General features: G+C 44.3%; 2 protein-coding genes across 5 annotated transcripts in view; both read right to left on the reverse strand.

Annotated features, from left to right (window-relative positions):
- The window catches only part of LOC146300991 (protein MTSS 1-like), a 36642-nt gene extending 27307 nt beyond the window's left edge, over positions 1–9335 (reverse strand). The window contains exons 1-4 of one of the 4 annotated variants that reach the window (XM_084708556.1): positions 9046–9335; positions 8788–8871; positions 7683–7744; positions 5026–5099 (exon numbers count right to left, since the gene is read on the reverse strand). In XM_084708556.1, the coding sequence (XP_084564682.1) occupies positions 5026–5099; positions 7683–7744; positions 8788–8859 (208 nt within the window). In that variant the 5' untranslated portion in view covers positions 8860–8871; positions 9046–9335. Of the gene's footprint in view, positions 1–5025; positions 5100–7682; positions 7745–8787 lie in introns of all 4 variants that reach the window. The other 3 variants (XM_084708555.1, XM_084708557.1, XM_084708558.1) reach the window with 3 other exon arrangements.
- Positions 9336–11348: 2013 nt separating this feature from the next.
- Positions 11349–18037, reverse strand: LOC146300992 (secretagogin-like). Its single transcript, XM_084708559.1, has 11 exons — positions 17913–18037; positions 17704–17774; positions 16363–16455; positions 14976–15065; positions 14257–14313; positions 13996–14073; positions 13119–13174; positions 12780–12825; positions 12633–12692; positions 12108–12176; positions 11349–11930 (listed from the first exon to the last, which is right to left on the reverse strand). The coding sequence occupies exons 1-11, from the start codon at positions 17980–17982 to the stop codon at positions 11802–11804; spliced, it is 819 nt and encodes a 272-aa protein (XP_084564685.1). The 5' UTR covers positions 17983–18037; the 3' UTR covers positions 11349–11801.
- Positions 18038–18181: the final 144 nt, after the last annotated feature.

Consider the following 18181-nt stretch of genomic DNA (forward strand, 5'->3'; position numbering starts at 1 on the left):
GGAGAGTACGGAACCTGCAGCCAAGAATGTCACAATGGGGGCATCTGCGGCATTGAAGGTCCAGGATAGAGGGGACGACACATTGACGTGCGTTTCCACTGTTGCTCCCAATCCGAGGTAAAACAAACAAGAATATTGTAGTTTGGTTGGTATTTATGTATTTCTGCAAATTTTTATGTTATATAGTTTTTATTTAAAGCCATTTAAGTAAATTAATCAATAGAGCATATACTGTATTGATGCCCCTGAAAAAAAACATACCCGCGTAATGACTTGAATTGTTTATTTTGACTTTGTTAGAATTAGCATGATGCTTTTTTTTTAAATGATCTGTGAGTAACAGATCATGAACCACCTCAACCTGGAACACAAACCTGGACCAATCTAAGGACCCCGTAGTAGAAGACCAAATGGTCATATTTTGCATTGTTACTGACAATAATTGCTTCCAGTAAACCTTTTTGGAATGAGCCATTTTCCCCTAAATAAATGTTAAGCTTCTTTACGTTTTCTGGGCATAATGTCAGTTAGCTGATGGTACTGTTTCACTGTTTGAATCGCGATTCTATCTGAGATACTGCCGGTGACAACGTTGTTAATTGTTTCAAAAGGGGTTCTAATGAATTAATACAATATGAGTAGGCTAAATGATAGCAAATACCAATAGAAGGGAAAAACTTAAGGGATGTTTAAGTTATAGAGAATAGGATCAGTACACACTAACGTCACTGTTAGTGTTTGGAATTGTAAATTAGCAACAACAAATGTATGTTTTTTAATCTATGATAATAAGTATGCATACCTATTCAAATTACCGAAATATTACTTACTTAAATTTAAGTTAAAAAAAAATTTAAATTTAAATTTCCCCAGAAATTGTACCCTCTCTAGTTAGACACGCATCACTTTGCTGACACCGTCTGTTATCAGCCTTTAGTGAGACAGCTGGTAACTGTAACTTCTTAATGGCTCCTTTCAAAGGCCTGGCCCGCCATTCCGTTCCCCTGGGGAGAACACGTAGCAGTGTTTATCTGATCAATATCTAACCGGAACACAAGCCCTGAAAGCTGATCATTCATATCAACAGGGGCGGTTCGGGGGGGGGGGGCAGTGCCCCTGTGACAACAAGCTTGGACCCCCCTTGTGGCCCCCCTACATGTATAGTCTGAATAATTATAAACATAATGGCATTTTGCCTGTTAATGTGTGAAGAGATAAAGAAAACCATTTGACAACTATAGTGTTTAATGTAACCGGGCCCTCTAACAGTACACCTACAGAATCTCCCCTGCATATCAAGTCTATTTATACAGACATGCAGACATACTTGTCTTGTTAAAAGACATCTGTGTAAACATTCCCTTGTAATATACTGCGACTTAGTTATGAGCACATAACTAAGCAGGTTCGGATTTTTGACAGCTTGTCAGCAGTGCAAGTCTGACTGTGCAACAGATAAAACAATAATACAGCGTACATTATACATTTACTCATTTGGCATTGTATTCATTCTTTTTATGTATTGGTAACCTGTGCTAAATTGGGAAGAATAAAACAATGCCGTAAAGTTCACATTTCAAAGGACACACATGAAAGCAACAGCAAACATTGGTGCACATTGTCTATGACTTCCCAAGGACTTCCCCATTTTTTGTTATGGAAACAGAAACGACTGTATGTTCTGGAGATTTCTCTGTGGACACCATCAAAGACATTGAGGGTAACCAACTATGTGGGCAGCAAGCAGAAGACTTCACACACACAAAACTACTATGGTGTGTGTCAATCCCCTCTGGAGTGAGTCCACCCTTGTCTGCCAAGCCGTTTGTGCGTGTCTGCCTACCTTGTGCTCCACAGATCAAGAACACTACAAATCCTACGTGCACAGTGAGACGTTGTCAGGTAATCCAGAGCTGTTCTTCTGTCCTATCAGAGGCTCCAGAGGGGTTGTGGTGTGTGACATTGCTGTGTGGTGTGATGGTGTGAGCAGGTTCATCACTGTACCTCTGGATGATGGGGGTGGAGGGAGGGGGGGCTAGGGTTATCTAGTTGCCACGGTGATGGCTCAAACAGTGTCCCCTGCGATTGAGTCGGTTGTTGTTGAGAAGGGAACAGCTCAGCATAAGAGATGAGAGAAGGGTAGGTGCAGATCACCTTACAGACTACCAAATGCACACTTGTCATGGTGTTGCTATGGAGACAACAACCAGAAAGCCGGGCGACGCCTCAGAGATGGGGACTGTTGAGGAGATAGCCAGCTACCTTCTGTAACAGCATAACAAGCCAGCTGCCATCAGGTTGCAATGGAGATGTACACTGTACAACGAACAAAACCCAGGTTTCCCTCTATATTAAAGACTCTTGGTCCCAACCCCCACCCCACACACACAAACACAGGGCCACCTGGAGACCTAACCTAAAGCCTGGATACTCCATCTCCCCAGTACAAAGTCTCTGTCAGAACTCCCCTCTGGAGACAAAAGGCTGAACAATACAGAGCCCTGTCCCCATACCTCCCCCGTCCTGTCCGTCACACAGTAGCCACCCGTCTCACATCCAACTTCAAACACATCTAGGCTGACGTTCCATGTGATCTCACTCGGGCTTGGACAAAGACGAGGGGGAAAGCCGATCCTCTCCCGAAAGCAGATCACCTGAACATGGCTTTTCTCATTATGTAACTGTGTAGCCGGGCTGTTAAGGAAGCATGGCGGAGATCGGGGCAGAAATGATGGATGGGGTTCTGAGCCTACAGTACAGACAGCTCTGATGGATCACCAGACAGCACCAAGCAGCCCCTATAGAGCAGTGAGACTGACCCGGCTCAGATCATCATTAGAGCAGGCAGTGATACTGAACCACATGGCCGTCGTTAGGCGAAGCAATCAGAGCTCCGGCTCTTTCTAGACGAACGGGTTCAGATCAGACGATGTGTTTTTAATCGCGGTGGGGGGAGAGAACAATCTCAAATCCAGCAGGAAGGTAGCTATTAGAGAGAGAAGATGGAGAAAAGGGCGGGGGGGGGGCAGAGGAGGGATAGGGGGGAGGACAGACAGACGGGGGGCAATGGAAAGCGAGGGAGAGAGAGAACGAGTTATATAGAGACAGACAGTGAGTTAGAGGCTGAGAGTGTGTTTGAGGCAGAGCATGTTAAAGAGAGAGAAAGAGAGTGTTAGAGAGAGATGGAGTGTGAAAGAGAGAGAGAGAAAGAGAGTTAGAGAGACCACAATACAGTTATTGCGCCAGGGGCCACTGCAGCATCATTAAACACCAGAGAGGAAGGGGGGGGGGGGGTCTGCATATGAGGCAGTAAATTCATGTGAGCCTCTCTGCCACAGCCTGTCTTCCACAGCCCCCCAGGCTCCTCTCACCACGTTCAGCTGGCCCCACTAGCACTGCATGGACAATTAGGGGAAACCAACCCCAGCACTGGGTTGAGAGATGGGGGAGGCTGGGGGGGGAGGCTGTGGTGCTTAGCTGGGTGTGGCTGTGTGTGTGTGTGTCAAGGGGCGGAGGGGGAGGGGGTATCACATATGAATACCGTTAGGCTCATGTTCCAGACTGTACTATACACTCGGCGATTGTGCTCATAGAGGGAGTCCTCTCGGGACAGAGAGCCCCTGGGTCATAGTGCAGGTTCACATCCAGGCCCAGTGTCTCTGCTCTCACTCAGGCCTCTGGGAGTGTGATGTTCCTGGTCTGATCTTGATAACAGGGGGAAGCGTCAGAACCATGAGGTGATGACGCAGGGTGGCACAGCTGGTAGCTTCCCACAATGCCTGGGCCAAGTGTGCGTGCGTGCGTGCGTGTCCCACCTACACTGCCTGCATGACTAGCTACCTGCAGGGTTGAGTCACTGACTCAGCTGAATGCTGTTGTAGCTTCGCATTTTTGGCTTGACAGGACTGATATAGAGAAAGATAGAGAGAGAACGAGAGCGAGTGAGGGACAAAGAGAGAGAGAGCGAGAGTGAGGGACAGAGAGCGCGAGAGAGAGCGCGAGAGAGAGCGCGAGAGAGAGCGCGAGAGAGAGCGCGAGAGAGAGCAAGACGGAGAGAGAAAGAGAGAGCGAGAGAGATAGAGAGAGGGACAGAGTCTTAGTCCCTCTACATCTCCCCGGCCTGCCTGTGCCTGCCCTGCAGTGTGTGATGAATGTGTGTGTCGCGCCTGGCCTCCTATTAATAGCAGTACGAGGCAGAAGGTGTCAGGCTCAGGGATTGAGATGGCGCGCTCTCGCTCTCGCTCTCTCTCTCTCTCTCTCTCTCTCTCACTCACTCACACACTCACAGCGACGCCACTGCAGTCAGCACTGCAAACACAACCTGTTTGTTCCGCACACACAGGCTCCTCACATAAGGTACTTACAGACAGGCACCTTGCACATGTAGGAATGCCTCTATTAAAGACAGACACTGGCACAGACTAAGACCAACACACACACACACACACACACACACAAACCCACACACACCAACGCCAGATGTGTTGGGATTCAACAGCAGCAGTCTGATGGATTTACAGCTAAAGGGGATTAACAACCCACTGACCCACTGACAACCCCACCCCCACCGCCCTTCCTCTCACCAGCCAACCTGGCAACCCCCAGAGCTGCACTGAGCCTGAAGGACAAGGAGTTCTGGCTCTACTAACCCCACTGCACCTGGACCAAGCAACCCAACAGCTACACCCATACGGATGGGCCCCGAGTTCCCTGACGCAGCCCTGGCGTCCTCAGAGTACCAGAGGCCCGACCAGAACACAGGTCTACAGGCAAAAACTGGTTTGTATCTTGAAGGGGGAATTCCAGAATGAAACGTAATAAATGTATCTGTCGTTCTTTTCCAAAAGGGACTGTAACAAAGATGCTCCAAAATGACTAAATACAAATAGGATTGATCATGTTTCTCTGTAGTTTAGTAGGTATGTTTAACAAAGTAAGATGTTCCAGTGCCTTCATTTAGCGGCTGCAGATGGTGAACATGTGTTTACCTCGTGTGGTAGTGGCCAGGTCAGGTGGTGTGCTTACCTCGTGAGCTGGTTGCCAGGTCAGCCACTTTCTGGAAGGCATCAAGAAAGGCTGCAGCTGCAACCACGGTTGCCCTGGAGAACACATAGAACACAGGCCGTCAGGTCAGGGTTTGGTCTGGTCATAAACCACAGTTTAGACACACGTGTGCCGAGGCCAGCACTTGAGCTCACTTCGTTGGACCCGATTCAAGTACTGATTATCTGAGTTTACATTGTTTTATGTGCATGGGTGTGTGTTTGCGAGAGAGAGAGAGAGAGAGAGAGAGAGAGAGAGAGAGAGAGAGTGTTTGTTTATTGACGTCCATTCACTAGATCTAGATTCCATTGCGCCTTCTGACAGCAGGGGGTTGCAATTAACTCCTTGAATTGCAGCTAATGGCGGTAATAGCAGATGAAGATTAGGGCTCTTCATCACAGAGGGTCCATCCACCCCAGCAGCGTTGACATGTCTGGAATGTGTGACTGACCGGCAGCAGACGAGCGGGACACCACAAATCTCCAGCGCTCATCAAAGGTGCCCGGCCCGTGAGCACCAGAGCACGTCACGTGATCAAGATCGCATAGCGGAGACGTGGGCCAGAGGCAGGGCTGTTGGCGCGTGTCTCCCATCAGATATGGACTAGATAGGGACCAGATGCAGGGCAGGATGGTGGCAGGCTGGTGGTGTTTCTGGGGGTGATATACAGGCTTGGGACGTGACTTACACTACACATGTAAATGTTACATGAACCTGCTGCTTGGATTATTATTTCTTATTTAAGGTATGATTTTTTCTAACAAATAAATGTTTTTTTCCCCCTATAAATATCTTGTGTAAGCTAATGAGGACAACTGAGCATTGTTTGGCAACACAGACGGCTCAGTGCTAGTGGAATGTCAATGTCAATTTTCTTTCTCACATTTTTCAATTATGTTCCAGCAATCCTTTTTCAGCCAATTGCCTTTGGCGAGGCGGGCTTTCCTTTCTCGCTTATTTTGTAAATCCACTGTCAATCAAATTTGAGCTGGAGGGAAGCTCAGAAGTTCATTGGAATCGATGTTATAATGTTACCTATTGCAGCTTTAGGTTAAAGACAAAAACAAGTGTTTTGGTAGCAGCCATAGAGGCATGTCGTGTGTGCGGGTTGTTGTCGGTAGTGTGTGGAAAAAAACCAAAACAGAAACTGCCTCGGTGGAACATCAACAGGGAGGCACCTAGACAACACTGGAGGGATCGCTATGGAAACAGTCAAAGCAGGTTGCTCAGACATAAACAGGTGTAGGAGAGGAGGAACGCAGAAGAGGAAGAACGATGCTCCACCGGCCGACATACTAGGGTTACACTTCTGGGATGGGAGATAAGGTGTGTCTGCATGTGTGTATTCATGGTGGGGGGGGGGGGAGGGGGGGGGGGGAGAGAGAGCTCGTCCGAGACGAACTCAAGGAGTTATACTGAAGTCAACTAACAACCTAGAATGAATGCACAATGCATTCCTTTATCATTGTGGTCATGGCATTAAGAGGGAGAAAGTGTCGCAGCAGGATGAGGGTGTGTTTTTACACACACACACACAAACACATGCATCTATTTGAAGACTGGGTAGAGACACGGCGGAAGCCAGAGGAACTGTTTACTTCCCTGGATTCGACGGAGCATTGTTCATTGTCATGCATGTTCTATAAACACCGACTGACAAAAGATCCCCATGCTACAGACTCAGCGGAGGGGAAACACCATTATTTCCATTTCATGAGCCGACAGACTCATCCACAGCCTGGGTTTGACTGAGACGCGTTACTATCCTACTGTAGCTGACGCATCTGCAAGAGACTGTGGATGTCACGGAGATTCCCCACGGCTCTGAGCCCTTCTTGAAAGAGAGCCGTCCTTGACCTGTCTCCACTCAACTGGAGAGTCCTCTTACAGAGAACGACCAGAAAAGCTCAACAGAAGACTCATTTCAGCCATTGGTGATGCCACGGTGCCTATATCTTGGGTTCTCACGGTAGATGACTTGTATCTCAAAAGGTAAGAGACGAAGCTACAAAGAGAGGATGGGGGCGTGTAAGGGCTGTGGCCACACTGTGATTGCCTCGGGTCAACCTTGTTTTATGAAGAAAAAAAGAAGTCAAACCCACAAGGGAGGACACCAAAAAGACCAGATTTTGGCCCGAAAATACAGAGATGACTACAAACTATAATTGTGGAACTTCGTAGCCGCTTTGAAAGAAGCGAACCAGGCTAAATTACAGAGCACTTACCCACTGGATGTCATTACAGAGTACAGGGTAGAGACACTCAAACTGTACTGTGAGTGCCCTAGCCACCCTGGCCAGAACAGCAGCTCCTCACTCCTGTTCCACACCTGCCCTGCAGATGCTGCTTCTGGCCCACCCTGCCACATATGGCCCCGCTCCTCCTTCCTGCCCCAAGGACTCTGCGATACCTCCTATCTGCAGCTACTCTCACAGGCATACCCCAGCCTTCAAATCAAATTGACTCTTCAGTAAAACAGAGTAAAGAGCTCTCCGTTGTGAGACAGGGAAACCAATAGACGGTATACACACTTGGGGCACATGGTTTACATACACATGGTTTACAAGCCCTGCACAGGCTTTAACCTGATTTCCATGATAACAATTGAAGACTGAACAACACACACACACCAGACTCACCTGAGCTGGGACTGCAGTTTCCCAGCCTTGCTGATGAAGTCCTCCCAGATGGGATAACTGGTCTGTAGGCACAGAACAGAAAACGCATAAACCATCACTATGGAAACCAGAGCACACATCACTGCATTAATTAGCCAGCATTTATTTTTGAGAACACTTCAAATCAGTTTGGACAAATAAAAATAAAAAACAGATTACTTGTTCGGCAATACTTTTTCAATGACACAGAGATTAAGGAGAAGCTCGGCATGGGTCTGGTGAGTTGTTGCATCAGTGCCCCAAGGAGTCACCCAGGGCAACCCTACACCCGCTAACACACGGCCTGCATCCCAGACATATCTGCCCAGCAGACACTGCTCATATGAAACATACAAAAGTGTGCTTGAACAAGTTGACTGGTCTATGAGGTCGATTGATAAAAGTAGTATGTGTGCCTGTCTACTAGCTTCCAGTTGAAAGGCATGGTAAGTAAAATCAAGTAATGCTACTTTTCACTGGAAAACAGGGATAAACCCTATGCTTTAACTTTTGTTTGTAACCACGGATAAAAATTAAAAAATCAAGTGTCAGAGAACTTAATTGGAGGCTTAGAGGGTGGTATCCAGCTGACAGTTTGACCTGGCCTGGCCATGTCAAAGCCTAGTAACCTCCAGGTCACCAAGCATTCCAACCGTTCCTTTGCCCCATAACAGCTGTGAAATAAGATTATTAGACCACTATCGCGGCTATATACTATTTTTGACCAACAAATATCCAACATATGGCTAAAATGTCCTATTTGTGGTCGAATCTCTGCTAACCGATAATGAGCTAACTAGTAGTGAACTACTCGTGACTCGAAGATTATGTCCGTAGTCTGCCTTTGGTGACCTCGTCCTGGTTGGAGCCAAATAATCTTCAAAGAAGTGGGGCGAGAAAGGTCACTCGTTGCCTGCGTGGATGTTAGACAGCCACCAACAACCATTTCCTTGTGATTTTAAACACCAGCATTTAAAAAGTACCGTTTTTCTATATCTACTTAACTCTTCTCTCAAAATATGCACCCCGGCTCGGATGAATGCATTAACTAGACACGCATCAGATGTTAAATATATGTTGTACTTACTTTCATGTCTCCGATAACACTTTGGAAAAGTCCCCCGAGCGCACTGCATTCCTTCTCGATAACAGCCTCCATTTTCAGGACCAACTGATGGTCAGTTAGTGGTCACTTTAACTGGTCACACCTGACGAAAAAAGCTAAACCTTCCAAGAACTTGGCTAATGAAAAAATCTGTCCTTTATGTATTTAATTTTGTTTAGGTGGAGGGATATTTATCTTCAAATCTGTCCGATATATTGTAAGCAACACTTTTACCTTTACCTGAAATACAACAACCCAGCACGAGCCTGTGGCTGGGTTCAAAGCTCTCTCAGAACAGGGGTGAGAGAACCGAAGGCGACGAAATTAAAGCCCCCTCTATATTCCACTCTGAGAAACAGTCCATGGTTCCCTCGCCGATATCATTGTTATATTCAAAGTAGGATATAAAATGTCACTAATAAAATCCAGTAAGGTTATTTAGTGTGTTCGATAAGAGAACAGAGCAAGCAGCGTAAATTCCGATGGAGACTCGTCTAGCTGACTCACAAACACAATACAAAGCGCTTGAAGCCGAGTCTGGGAGTAAAGGATTTGGTTGCCAGATTATTTGATTTTATCCCCCTATTAAGGCGCTTGAGACCTCCACATGAGCTTGTTGCGCTCTTCCCACAGACGCCTCTGCCAAACATATTTTCATTAGACCAATTATAGGACATTATCATGGGCTTCCTACACATTGTAACCTCATATGTTTCTTTTGAACCAGCGTTGTTCACCATCAATACCTACATATATTTAAAGTAAAGCAGTCAAAGTGTTTAAGATAGGCTGTCGGCTGACATTTTTTGTTCAATAATGAATACGTTATTCGTTTAAGGCTTTGAAAGCCACGTAAACTGTTTCAGTTTATGTTCAAACCTGGCAACCCCTAATAGTTTGAAGTACGGCAGCTATTATTTCGGTAATCTTGCACCACCTAGTGGATACAAGAGCAAAATGGCTGAGCGGTCAACTGTGTGTGTAACAAAACAGCAGCAGCCTAGCTACAGAAGGTAGCCTATCTGAGAAACAATTCAAATGTTCTCTGTAATGATTCCTTACCGGGAGAGGTCTCCCTTCCCTTACACTTAGATATTAAGATGGGTATATTTGAGGAGGTAGAGAGATATACCATGTGTGTGTACGCAGGTGCACGTAATTGCGAATCAGTCTATTTTCTATCACTATATGCTATCTGTTTATCGAGGTGTCTGTTCCCAACCATCGCGTGGGAGGAGACACCTGACAGGTAACTGTCAACAGACGCGTGTTCATGGTCACAGCTCCAGCAGCTGGTACTATTATCACGCTAACGTTCTACTCATGTTTGTTGACTGCGTATCTGATAAGGGGTTGCTTCCTTTGCAGATAGCCTAATCTTCCGGATCAGTATATGGTAACATACGCTGTGAGGAAGTCTTTTGCTGCATCAGCCTACGGGAAAACGTACACTGATGTGTGATATCATTGCCATATTTGTCAGATACTTAGTAGGCCTATGGTAAAGTACATTTTAGCATAGTGTTTCCTAAGATACTAATACCTATGTGTTAATGGTAACATTGGTTATATTGGTGCTTCTTAATGATGTAATTTGTGTTCAGATTCAACTTTATATTGAGATTGATATGTATATAAAACATGTGTGTGTACAGTGTGTTAGCTGTATCCTATTGGACCACTGTGTGGCCCACAGGTCAGGTGATCACTTGTGATCCAGGGAGGAAGCCATCCCTGCCTCTCTTGATGAATGGGGCGGAGTGGTTTCCATGGAAACCCACGCTCTCCATGAGACACCATACTGTGTTCTGTTAATACGTCTTCCTGTTCCATTAGTATCCCACCTGGACATGCTCAGAAGCCCTCCATTCATCAGACACGGACCTCTGTTATAATGCACGATTGATCCTAAATGTTTTCAAGATAATATACAGGAAATATCGAGAGCTGAAGAAGAAATGTGATTTAACAGACTTCGATATCTAAAAAGCAACCCTGACACTAACAGACTTCATGCTTATCCCCAAACAAATCGAAACGTCTGGCACCAATGTTAAGGTTAGTCCTCAGAACATAGCATACAACCCTATAAGCAGTATGGTAAATTGTTTGTCATTGGGCAACTGTTTCGCTCATCCCCCCCGCCCACCTACCACTCCCAGATAACAAACCAAACACAGTCCACCACGACACACATCTCACTGAACACTGAGAGCAAATAGTTAGGGATCTAAGCCTGTATCCACTTAAGACTAGCATCATTAGAGTCTATTGGGTGCCTGTGTTGTGTCCTGTTTGCCTAAGAGGTATACGGCTCATTGCAGCTTTGCAGGAAGTTACCCACACACAATTGGGTTTCCTTTTTCCTCTTGCTAAGTGTTGAGCTGTGGTATAAGTGTTTTAAACGTTTGACCTCCTGTTAGCCTGCGGCATCGTTACACTGTGCTATCTGTCGGTGGAACAGCATATGTATGAAGGAAACTGTTGTAATTCTTGATATTTTATAGAAACAACAAAGTACTTCGCATTTAACTTTACACCATTTCTTTATTTTAATTTTAAACATGATATATCAAAACCAAATGTCTAAATGTATATGCAAACAGGAGCATGCACAAAGCAAAAATCCATAAACCGTTTGAAACTAACTGATCCCAAACAAAAACCTACGAAAACAAAACAAACAGGTATAACATAAAACCACTACATTCTAACATCAGTGTCACCGTAATTCACCGCACTAGATTCTACAACACATACCCACACAGCGTTTCCCTACTTTACATGCAAGAACAATTTCTATGACTCAACACCTTATCTACAGCTCTAACCAACCCACCAACAGTAACAGTTTAGATGTCAGTAGTGAGAGTCAAAGTCTTTCTGCCCATTCAGAAATAGCATTCTTAGTGACAAACCATACCCATAGGTATTGTACTGTAGGTGCTTCTGTGGTGTAAATGGATGTAAAGCAAATATCCTCCCCTTTCTGCAGCCTAGGGCTGGGCCTTCACCCCCAGACACAGAGCCAGCTCACTCTTCTGGATCTTTCCATCCTTGTTGACGTCACAGTGGCCCAGCAACACTGCTCGCAGCTTGTCCAGCTCAGGACCTGTGATGCTGGGCTGGGGAGAGTAGGAGGGTGGGGGAGAGAGGAAATGGTGGGGGAGAGAACAATATGTACAGTTAAGCCTGTTAAGATTTGCTTACATGATGTGTCTCTTTTGGTTGTTCGAATGTTTCCATACAGTTACCTTGCCCTTATATCAGTGGGTATGTTTTCAGTAAATATGTCTGCTCACCTTAACTAGTTCCATCATGTCTTTAACAAAGCCGTCCACCTCAGGCCCCTCCAACGCTCCAGTCTTGCTCTGTCAAACAGGAAAGGGGGATAAACTCTCTCTACATCCCTGTGATGAGAATAACATTCTTAAAACGAAGATAGATTTTGATAACAATATCAAATTGAAAGCTAAAAGAAAAACATATTTCTTATGCGATCAGACTCGTATTCTGAGAGGCAGAAAGAAAACTATATGTAAAATATGCACTGAGTACAATGTGTACAATATGCATATTAAATATTAAGCATTAACATTTCACTGTAGTTTTTTATTGGTCTAACGATTTTTAATTAATGTGATCCTATTCATTAGAGAAGAATCGGGGTGGCTTTATTGAGCTTGTTGCATAGCTACAGTAGGACGGTCATTGGCATAACTACAACACAATAATATATAATAGTTTTTGGTTGGACATGTGTTTAATTTTAATCTGAAAGGAAGCCTTGCATCTATATCTTGCTTTCCTCAGTCAGGCTCACTCACAACATCATAGTGGTCAAAGATGTGTTCAAAGTCTCTCTTCCTCTCCTCTTTGCTGCAGGCCTGTAGAAACAGAGCGGCAGATTAATCGTGTGTATCTTGAGAAAATGAAGCTGTGGAATACAGGAGACAAAGGAAGCAGGGACTCACATCCAGTTTGAACTGAAGCAGGAAGTTCTCTTCCAGAGACAGAATTCTATTAGGGGTATTAAATGTAACTCTTATTAGTACAGAACATCCTTTCAATGTTGAAATGAGAGAAGGAAAATATCAAACCCTATACCCCTGACTATGCACTTGTGGAGATCTGAGGTGTTGTACAGGTTCAAGCAATATGGCAGTATTTCCAAGGAGCCAATCAAAACGGTCACATTCCTTCAGATCTCCACAAACATGTAGCAGTTGACACAAGAACACCAAACACAGTTTAGCAAAATGACTGAAGGGTATAATACCTGTCTATCAGAATGATTGAAGGGTATATAATACCTGGCCAAATCGTTCAAATCCAAGCGTCCATCTTTATTTTTGTCAAAGATCTTCATCTGTTAAAAAGAGGGATTGGTGTATGTTGAACAATTTTGTTAGTCTGAAGGACTTGAGAAGAATGTTGATTCAACTTTCCCAGAATCCTGACATTGCATAGAGACATGATATGACATGATATATCTAAGGCATTCCAGATGCAGTGCTGGCCAGTGGTAAACAGACCAAGAGTGACCAGATAGCCACAGTTTCTCCTGAAGCTCTGGTGATTGACAGTCAGAGAGTCTCTCCCTTGTCTGAGGTGAACCAATTCATTTAGGGGATAGAAAACTCAGCGGATGTCTGTGTCAGTCTCTCTGGAGCACTGTGACCTCCCTATCTGCCCAGAGTTAGAGCTGCTCCCCTCTAAATGGGATTATGAGAGTCTAGAGGGTAATTTAACGTTTGTCTGAGTTACAGTTAGATGGGAAATCTTGGTCAAGCTCCACAGGACGAGTAGTAGGAGTTAGGAGTTTCCTCTATATCTATAAATGAAATACAATCTAACTTTTCATACAGAACGTTCCTGTCAGGTGCTCAAGTCTTGTTTAAATGATTGTTTTTTGTCACTTTTGTAGCATCAGCTGAAATGCTTGATGCTGCGCCAAGATGAAGATGAGCCAAAAATTGTTTTATGGGCCGAGTTAATGTCGGCAACACTAGAGGGTGATGGTTGCATTAAGCTAATTAGACTGCTGTCTGATCTCAGGCCACACCCTGCAGAGGAATAAATCATTTTGTCATAGGGAAAGAGTTAGGGTTGTATTAGCTGCTTTCATGTATGTTTCACGCATGTACGGTATATGTTCCTTCAGGCAAACCCGATGATGTCACCTCTTACCATGGCATCTGTGTACTCCTCCAGTTTGCTGGAGGATACAGTTGTCTGTTGTTGTAGAAACAGATCATTTAGGAAACTCTGTTTTAAAGGACAGACACACCAGTGTAAGAGTAAGAAAAACTAGGGTTAGGGTTTGACATGCTGGAGAAGATGAAAGAGTTACGTTTTAGTTCAAAATAACAATACAGAGAATTAAACATCCTTATTTTAGGAGACTTCTGGACTTTACTTTGAGTCTGTTTACGGTAAGGTCAAAATTACCTTCAGCTCCACTGCAGATATGTACCCACTGCAGTCTGCGTCGTACTTCCTCCAGATCTACAGTGAGAAAGAAGACAATGTCACACTCACACCAAACAACACACATTTCCTTATCACATGTGGCTGCATCAGATATCTTCAGTGAAGATCAGGTTAAACCAACGTTACAGGAACTGGCATTTTCGGTTTTAGGTTGCATGTCAAGCTGAGAATGTGTGGTTTCAGCTGTTTAATGATCTCTCATTAGTTGACTGGTCTCTTGGCCCCAGATTATGAATACAGCAGCGAACCAGGTTTAAAATCTAATTCACCTGTTAATGACATTAACATATAAATGATAAGGGCCTCTGGAGGAGATCCCACACCATCTAATAGGGCACTATATAGTTCTGCATATAGTTCCTCAAAGAGACAAAGGAGGAGCTATGTTCAACAGTGGTTTGTTTCCAATTGGTGTGGAACTACAACATAGCTCGTCACACGCTGTAGGTCATTTCCTTGTAAGAAATCTTCCTGTATCTTATTACTTCATAGTGACAGCCTCTTGGTCACTTTCCACATCTCAACCGTGTTTCCAATAGTGTGTGCTACTACGTGGATTTATTATCCTTTCAGGGTCAGTGCTTAGACCAGATCTATAGTGCTCAACCTGTGTAAAGCAGTCTTGTTCTGGGAACAATGTAGACAGGTGTGTGACACAGAAGGAAATATCCCTTTACCTGCATGAAGTCAACACTGTTGTCCAGGGCCGCCTCCCGGCGGAACACCAACAGGAAGTTCTCGTCCTCGGGAAGAATCATGTTGGCCAACTGTAACACAGGTTAGAGGCGATGGGTTACAGAAAAGAAACGTGGATGCTACCAATCAATCATTCTTCCACACGCTCTCCGCCATCTTGGACAGCAGGCGTCTGGCATCTTAGGCCACCATCTCCCACCAGATCCTTCCCTCCATCTCTGCAGCGGCACTTTAGCTGAAGAGGGGGTGAGGCTGGCCCCACCCAGGGAGAGCCAGCCTGGCCGTGTTCCAGCTCTTCCTGCTCTTCTACTAATCAAGTTGGGTCTCCATTAGAGGATTGAGTTGGACTGCTCAACCACCACGCCCAGTCAAAACGGTTACACTCGGCTTTACAGCAGCAGCACAGATCTAGCGCAATGCACCAAGTTTACTGCTCAGGTGGTTGAAAACTGTGCCAACAGTCAGGAATCCTGAAGATCCTGTTAACTCTCCTCTTTTTCTGCCATCTGCCCCAGGGCTCTATGTCAGTCCAGTACAGTCCTAGAGTGAAAAGATGACTACATGGATGGTTCTGTAGACCAAAGATGAGTCTGTGGCTCTGATCTTTCTACAGTATGTCCAACACACACATTAGCACCACAGTGGTACCATAATACTGTAGGTTGTCTCCTCTGGGTCTGTTTTGGTTGATTTTTATATATAATTTAATATATAATGTGCGGCTTTAGGCAATTTAGTTTTCTATGACAGACGAACTATAGACCAGCTCTAATGTTCTAAGAGAGTCGTACAGACAAGCCCTTTTGTTTGTGGCACCACATCTAATCAATTCCAGTAGCTAAACTTTTCATTGGTTGTGTCTGGCAGTGGGCTCTTGCTGTACATTAATCACAAACGGCTCAGCCTGCCAGATACAGAAGGTTCATCAAATCTACTTAACCTCTACAACAATGAATCAGAACATGGACAGCTATTGATTTTAGCCCAAAGTACAAAACTGAAAGAAGAAGTCTTCTGTTATCTATTAAGGTTTGCTTTCATTTCTTGAGGGAATTAATAGATTTCAGGGGGAAGTCTTGATATTAGGCCACTCTGCTTAGCTTATTCATTAGTCCATCTGTAAGTGCAGTCTAGAGTCCCTCTCACCCTTCTTATTCCTCTGAACCACAGCCCACCTCAACCTCTTTACTCTGAACCACAGGGAGCACAGCTCCAGCCAGTCCCTGGGGGGGAAGAAAGCTTCCACCTCAATAGGGATAACCACTGAGAGAAGGAGATGGAGGGAAGGAAGGTTCAAGAAAGAAGGATGGAGACAAAGAGGGAAAGATGGAGAGGATGAATCCATTAAAAGTGAGACTTCTAATATACCTCCTGGATCTGCAGGCGTCCATCTGCGGTGACGTCATACGCTGACATGAAGCGCTGCTTCAGCCTCTTGACCCTGTCCTCCGTCACCTTCTCCTGGAAGGACAGAGCAGGGGTCAACACCTGGACATGGAACTGGTGTCATTAATCAGCCAGTTACCATGACCACAAAAGCAGCTAGACGACAGCAGGCCAAGGCCAGATATGGATGCTATTGTCTGTGCGGGCTACTTCACCCTTATTACACATGTTAGCACAATGTGTCAACCCCAGGCCAATGTAAAATGGCATTGCTGCTTCCCTAAGAACCACTTTAGGGAATACTTTCTAAGGAAATAAAGAGCTGATACAATGGAATAGATCATTCAGCCTACCATTACCAGACTGTGGCCACAACTTATACTACACACTGTAGCTTATCAAAGTGTAGAATGTAGCTCATCAGTGGGTAGTAGACACTAGACTGTAACATCGATTACAGAGGTAGTGTGTCAGAGAGTAAACTGTATCTTAGTATGTCAGTGTATGATGTATATCATTATTAATACAGGACCAGCAGAAGGGTCAGTACACATAAAAACACCCACTTGCAGACTTACAGGAGCCAGAATCTCTGGTCAGCCAGGTGCTGCTTAGCAACTGTTGGTTAATGAATAATGTTTTTTTTCCCCCACAATGGTTTCAGTTCCAATTATAGAGCTTGGCTATATTACCTGGTAGTGGACATGCATGAATATATTTCATTAACATTGGAATGAGTTTTTTTTCTGGTATTGATTTATTGAATTTCACTGTATCATAAACTTAGGCTAAAATTGAAATAAAACAAATTGCCCTAAATATAAATGCGCATATAGTTGACCAGCACAAGCTTAAATACAGTACGTTGTGAGCTTTTTCCTGACCAACCCCGCGGACCTAATGTTTTCCCGCACCCAATCTTCCAAGCACAACCAGTCCACTCTCTTAGGAAAAGGGCAAGCAGATGTTGTTTTTGAGAACGGGTTAAAATACAGAAATATTTTATTTACTTACATCCAAAATGAACATCCTGACATGTAGTGTCATTACAGTTCTTTATTAATACTCACAAATTAAATGATTAAGTTGAATACACTAGTAATGACAAATAGTTTGACTAGGTTGCGTCAACATTTAAATCAATATGCAGCCAATCCACTTCATAGCCTACAGTCACCATTAAGTTAAATAAATGGAGTTTGGATGCTCTTCAGGAAATCAAGGTGCGCAATTACGGTTAGCAATGGGTCATCTGCATTCTAAGATTAGTCATGATTTTATTCCAAAACAAATTATTACAAGATTGAACACCAGCTGACTTACCTCTGGTCCCAACTTCTTCATCATGTGACGGAAAAAGTCATCCAGCTCTTTACCCTCAATGTAACCATTATCTGGAAAGTTACATATATAAGGAGACAATTAAAACAATTACATTGTGACATGTCCCAAATTTAGGCTACTGTTTTCCATATGAAATCTTCGAGGATTTAAAAAGTTCTATAATTAAATACATTCCCCATCCTTCTCACCGTCGGCATCGAAGTGTTGCCAAATTTCCAGGAAACCTGCTGCATCTAAGTTATCAAAGGCGCACTCCATAGCGATATCTTTATATAACTACCCGACGCACAACGTGAAGTCAACTGCTGTCTAGCTTTCAAGTAACTCAAAATACGGGCCCTGAATGCAATCAATTCTCAAACCACACCTCCTTATGACGTTTATGAATAAAACTGAAAATCGTACAGTGTCATTCGCCACTGTACGGTAAAATAAAAAAAATGCACATGAAATTTCA

This window comes from Hypomesus nipponensis, chromosome 2, assembly GCF_054491055.1.
Source record: "Hypomesus nipponensis isolate SF chromosome 2, ASM5449105v1, whole genome shotgun sequence".
NCBI lineage: Eukaryota > Metazoa > Chordata > Actinopteri > Osmeriformes > Osmeridae > Hypomesus > Hypomesus nipponensis.

Bases quoted from the DNA above. Each gene is read 5' to 3' on its own strand.
- LOC146300992 (XM_084708559.1), bottom strand. From the start codon at position 17,982: ATGGAGTGCGCCTTTGATAACTTAGATGCAGCAGGTTTCCTGGAAATT. The intron at 16,456-17,703 runs GTAAGTCAGCTG...CTGTCCTTCCAG, and splicing joins TGAAGAAGTTGGGACCAGAG to GAGAAGGTGACGGAGGACAG. The intron at 14,074-14,256 runs GTAATTTTGACC...CCTTTAAAACAG, and splicing joins TATCTGCAGTGGAGCTGAAG to AGTTTCCTAAATGATCTGTT.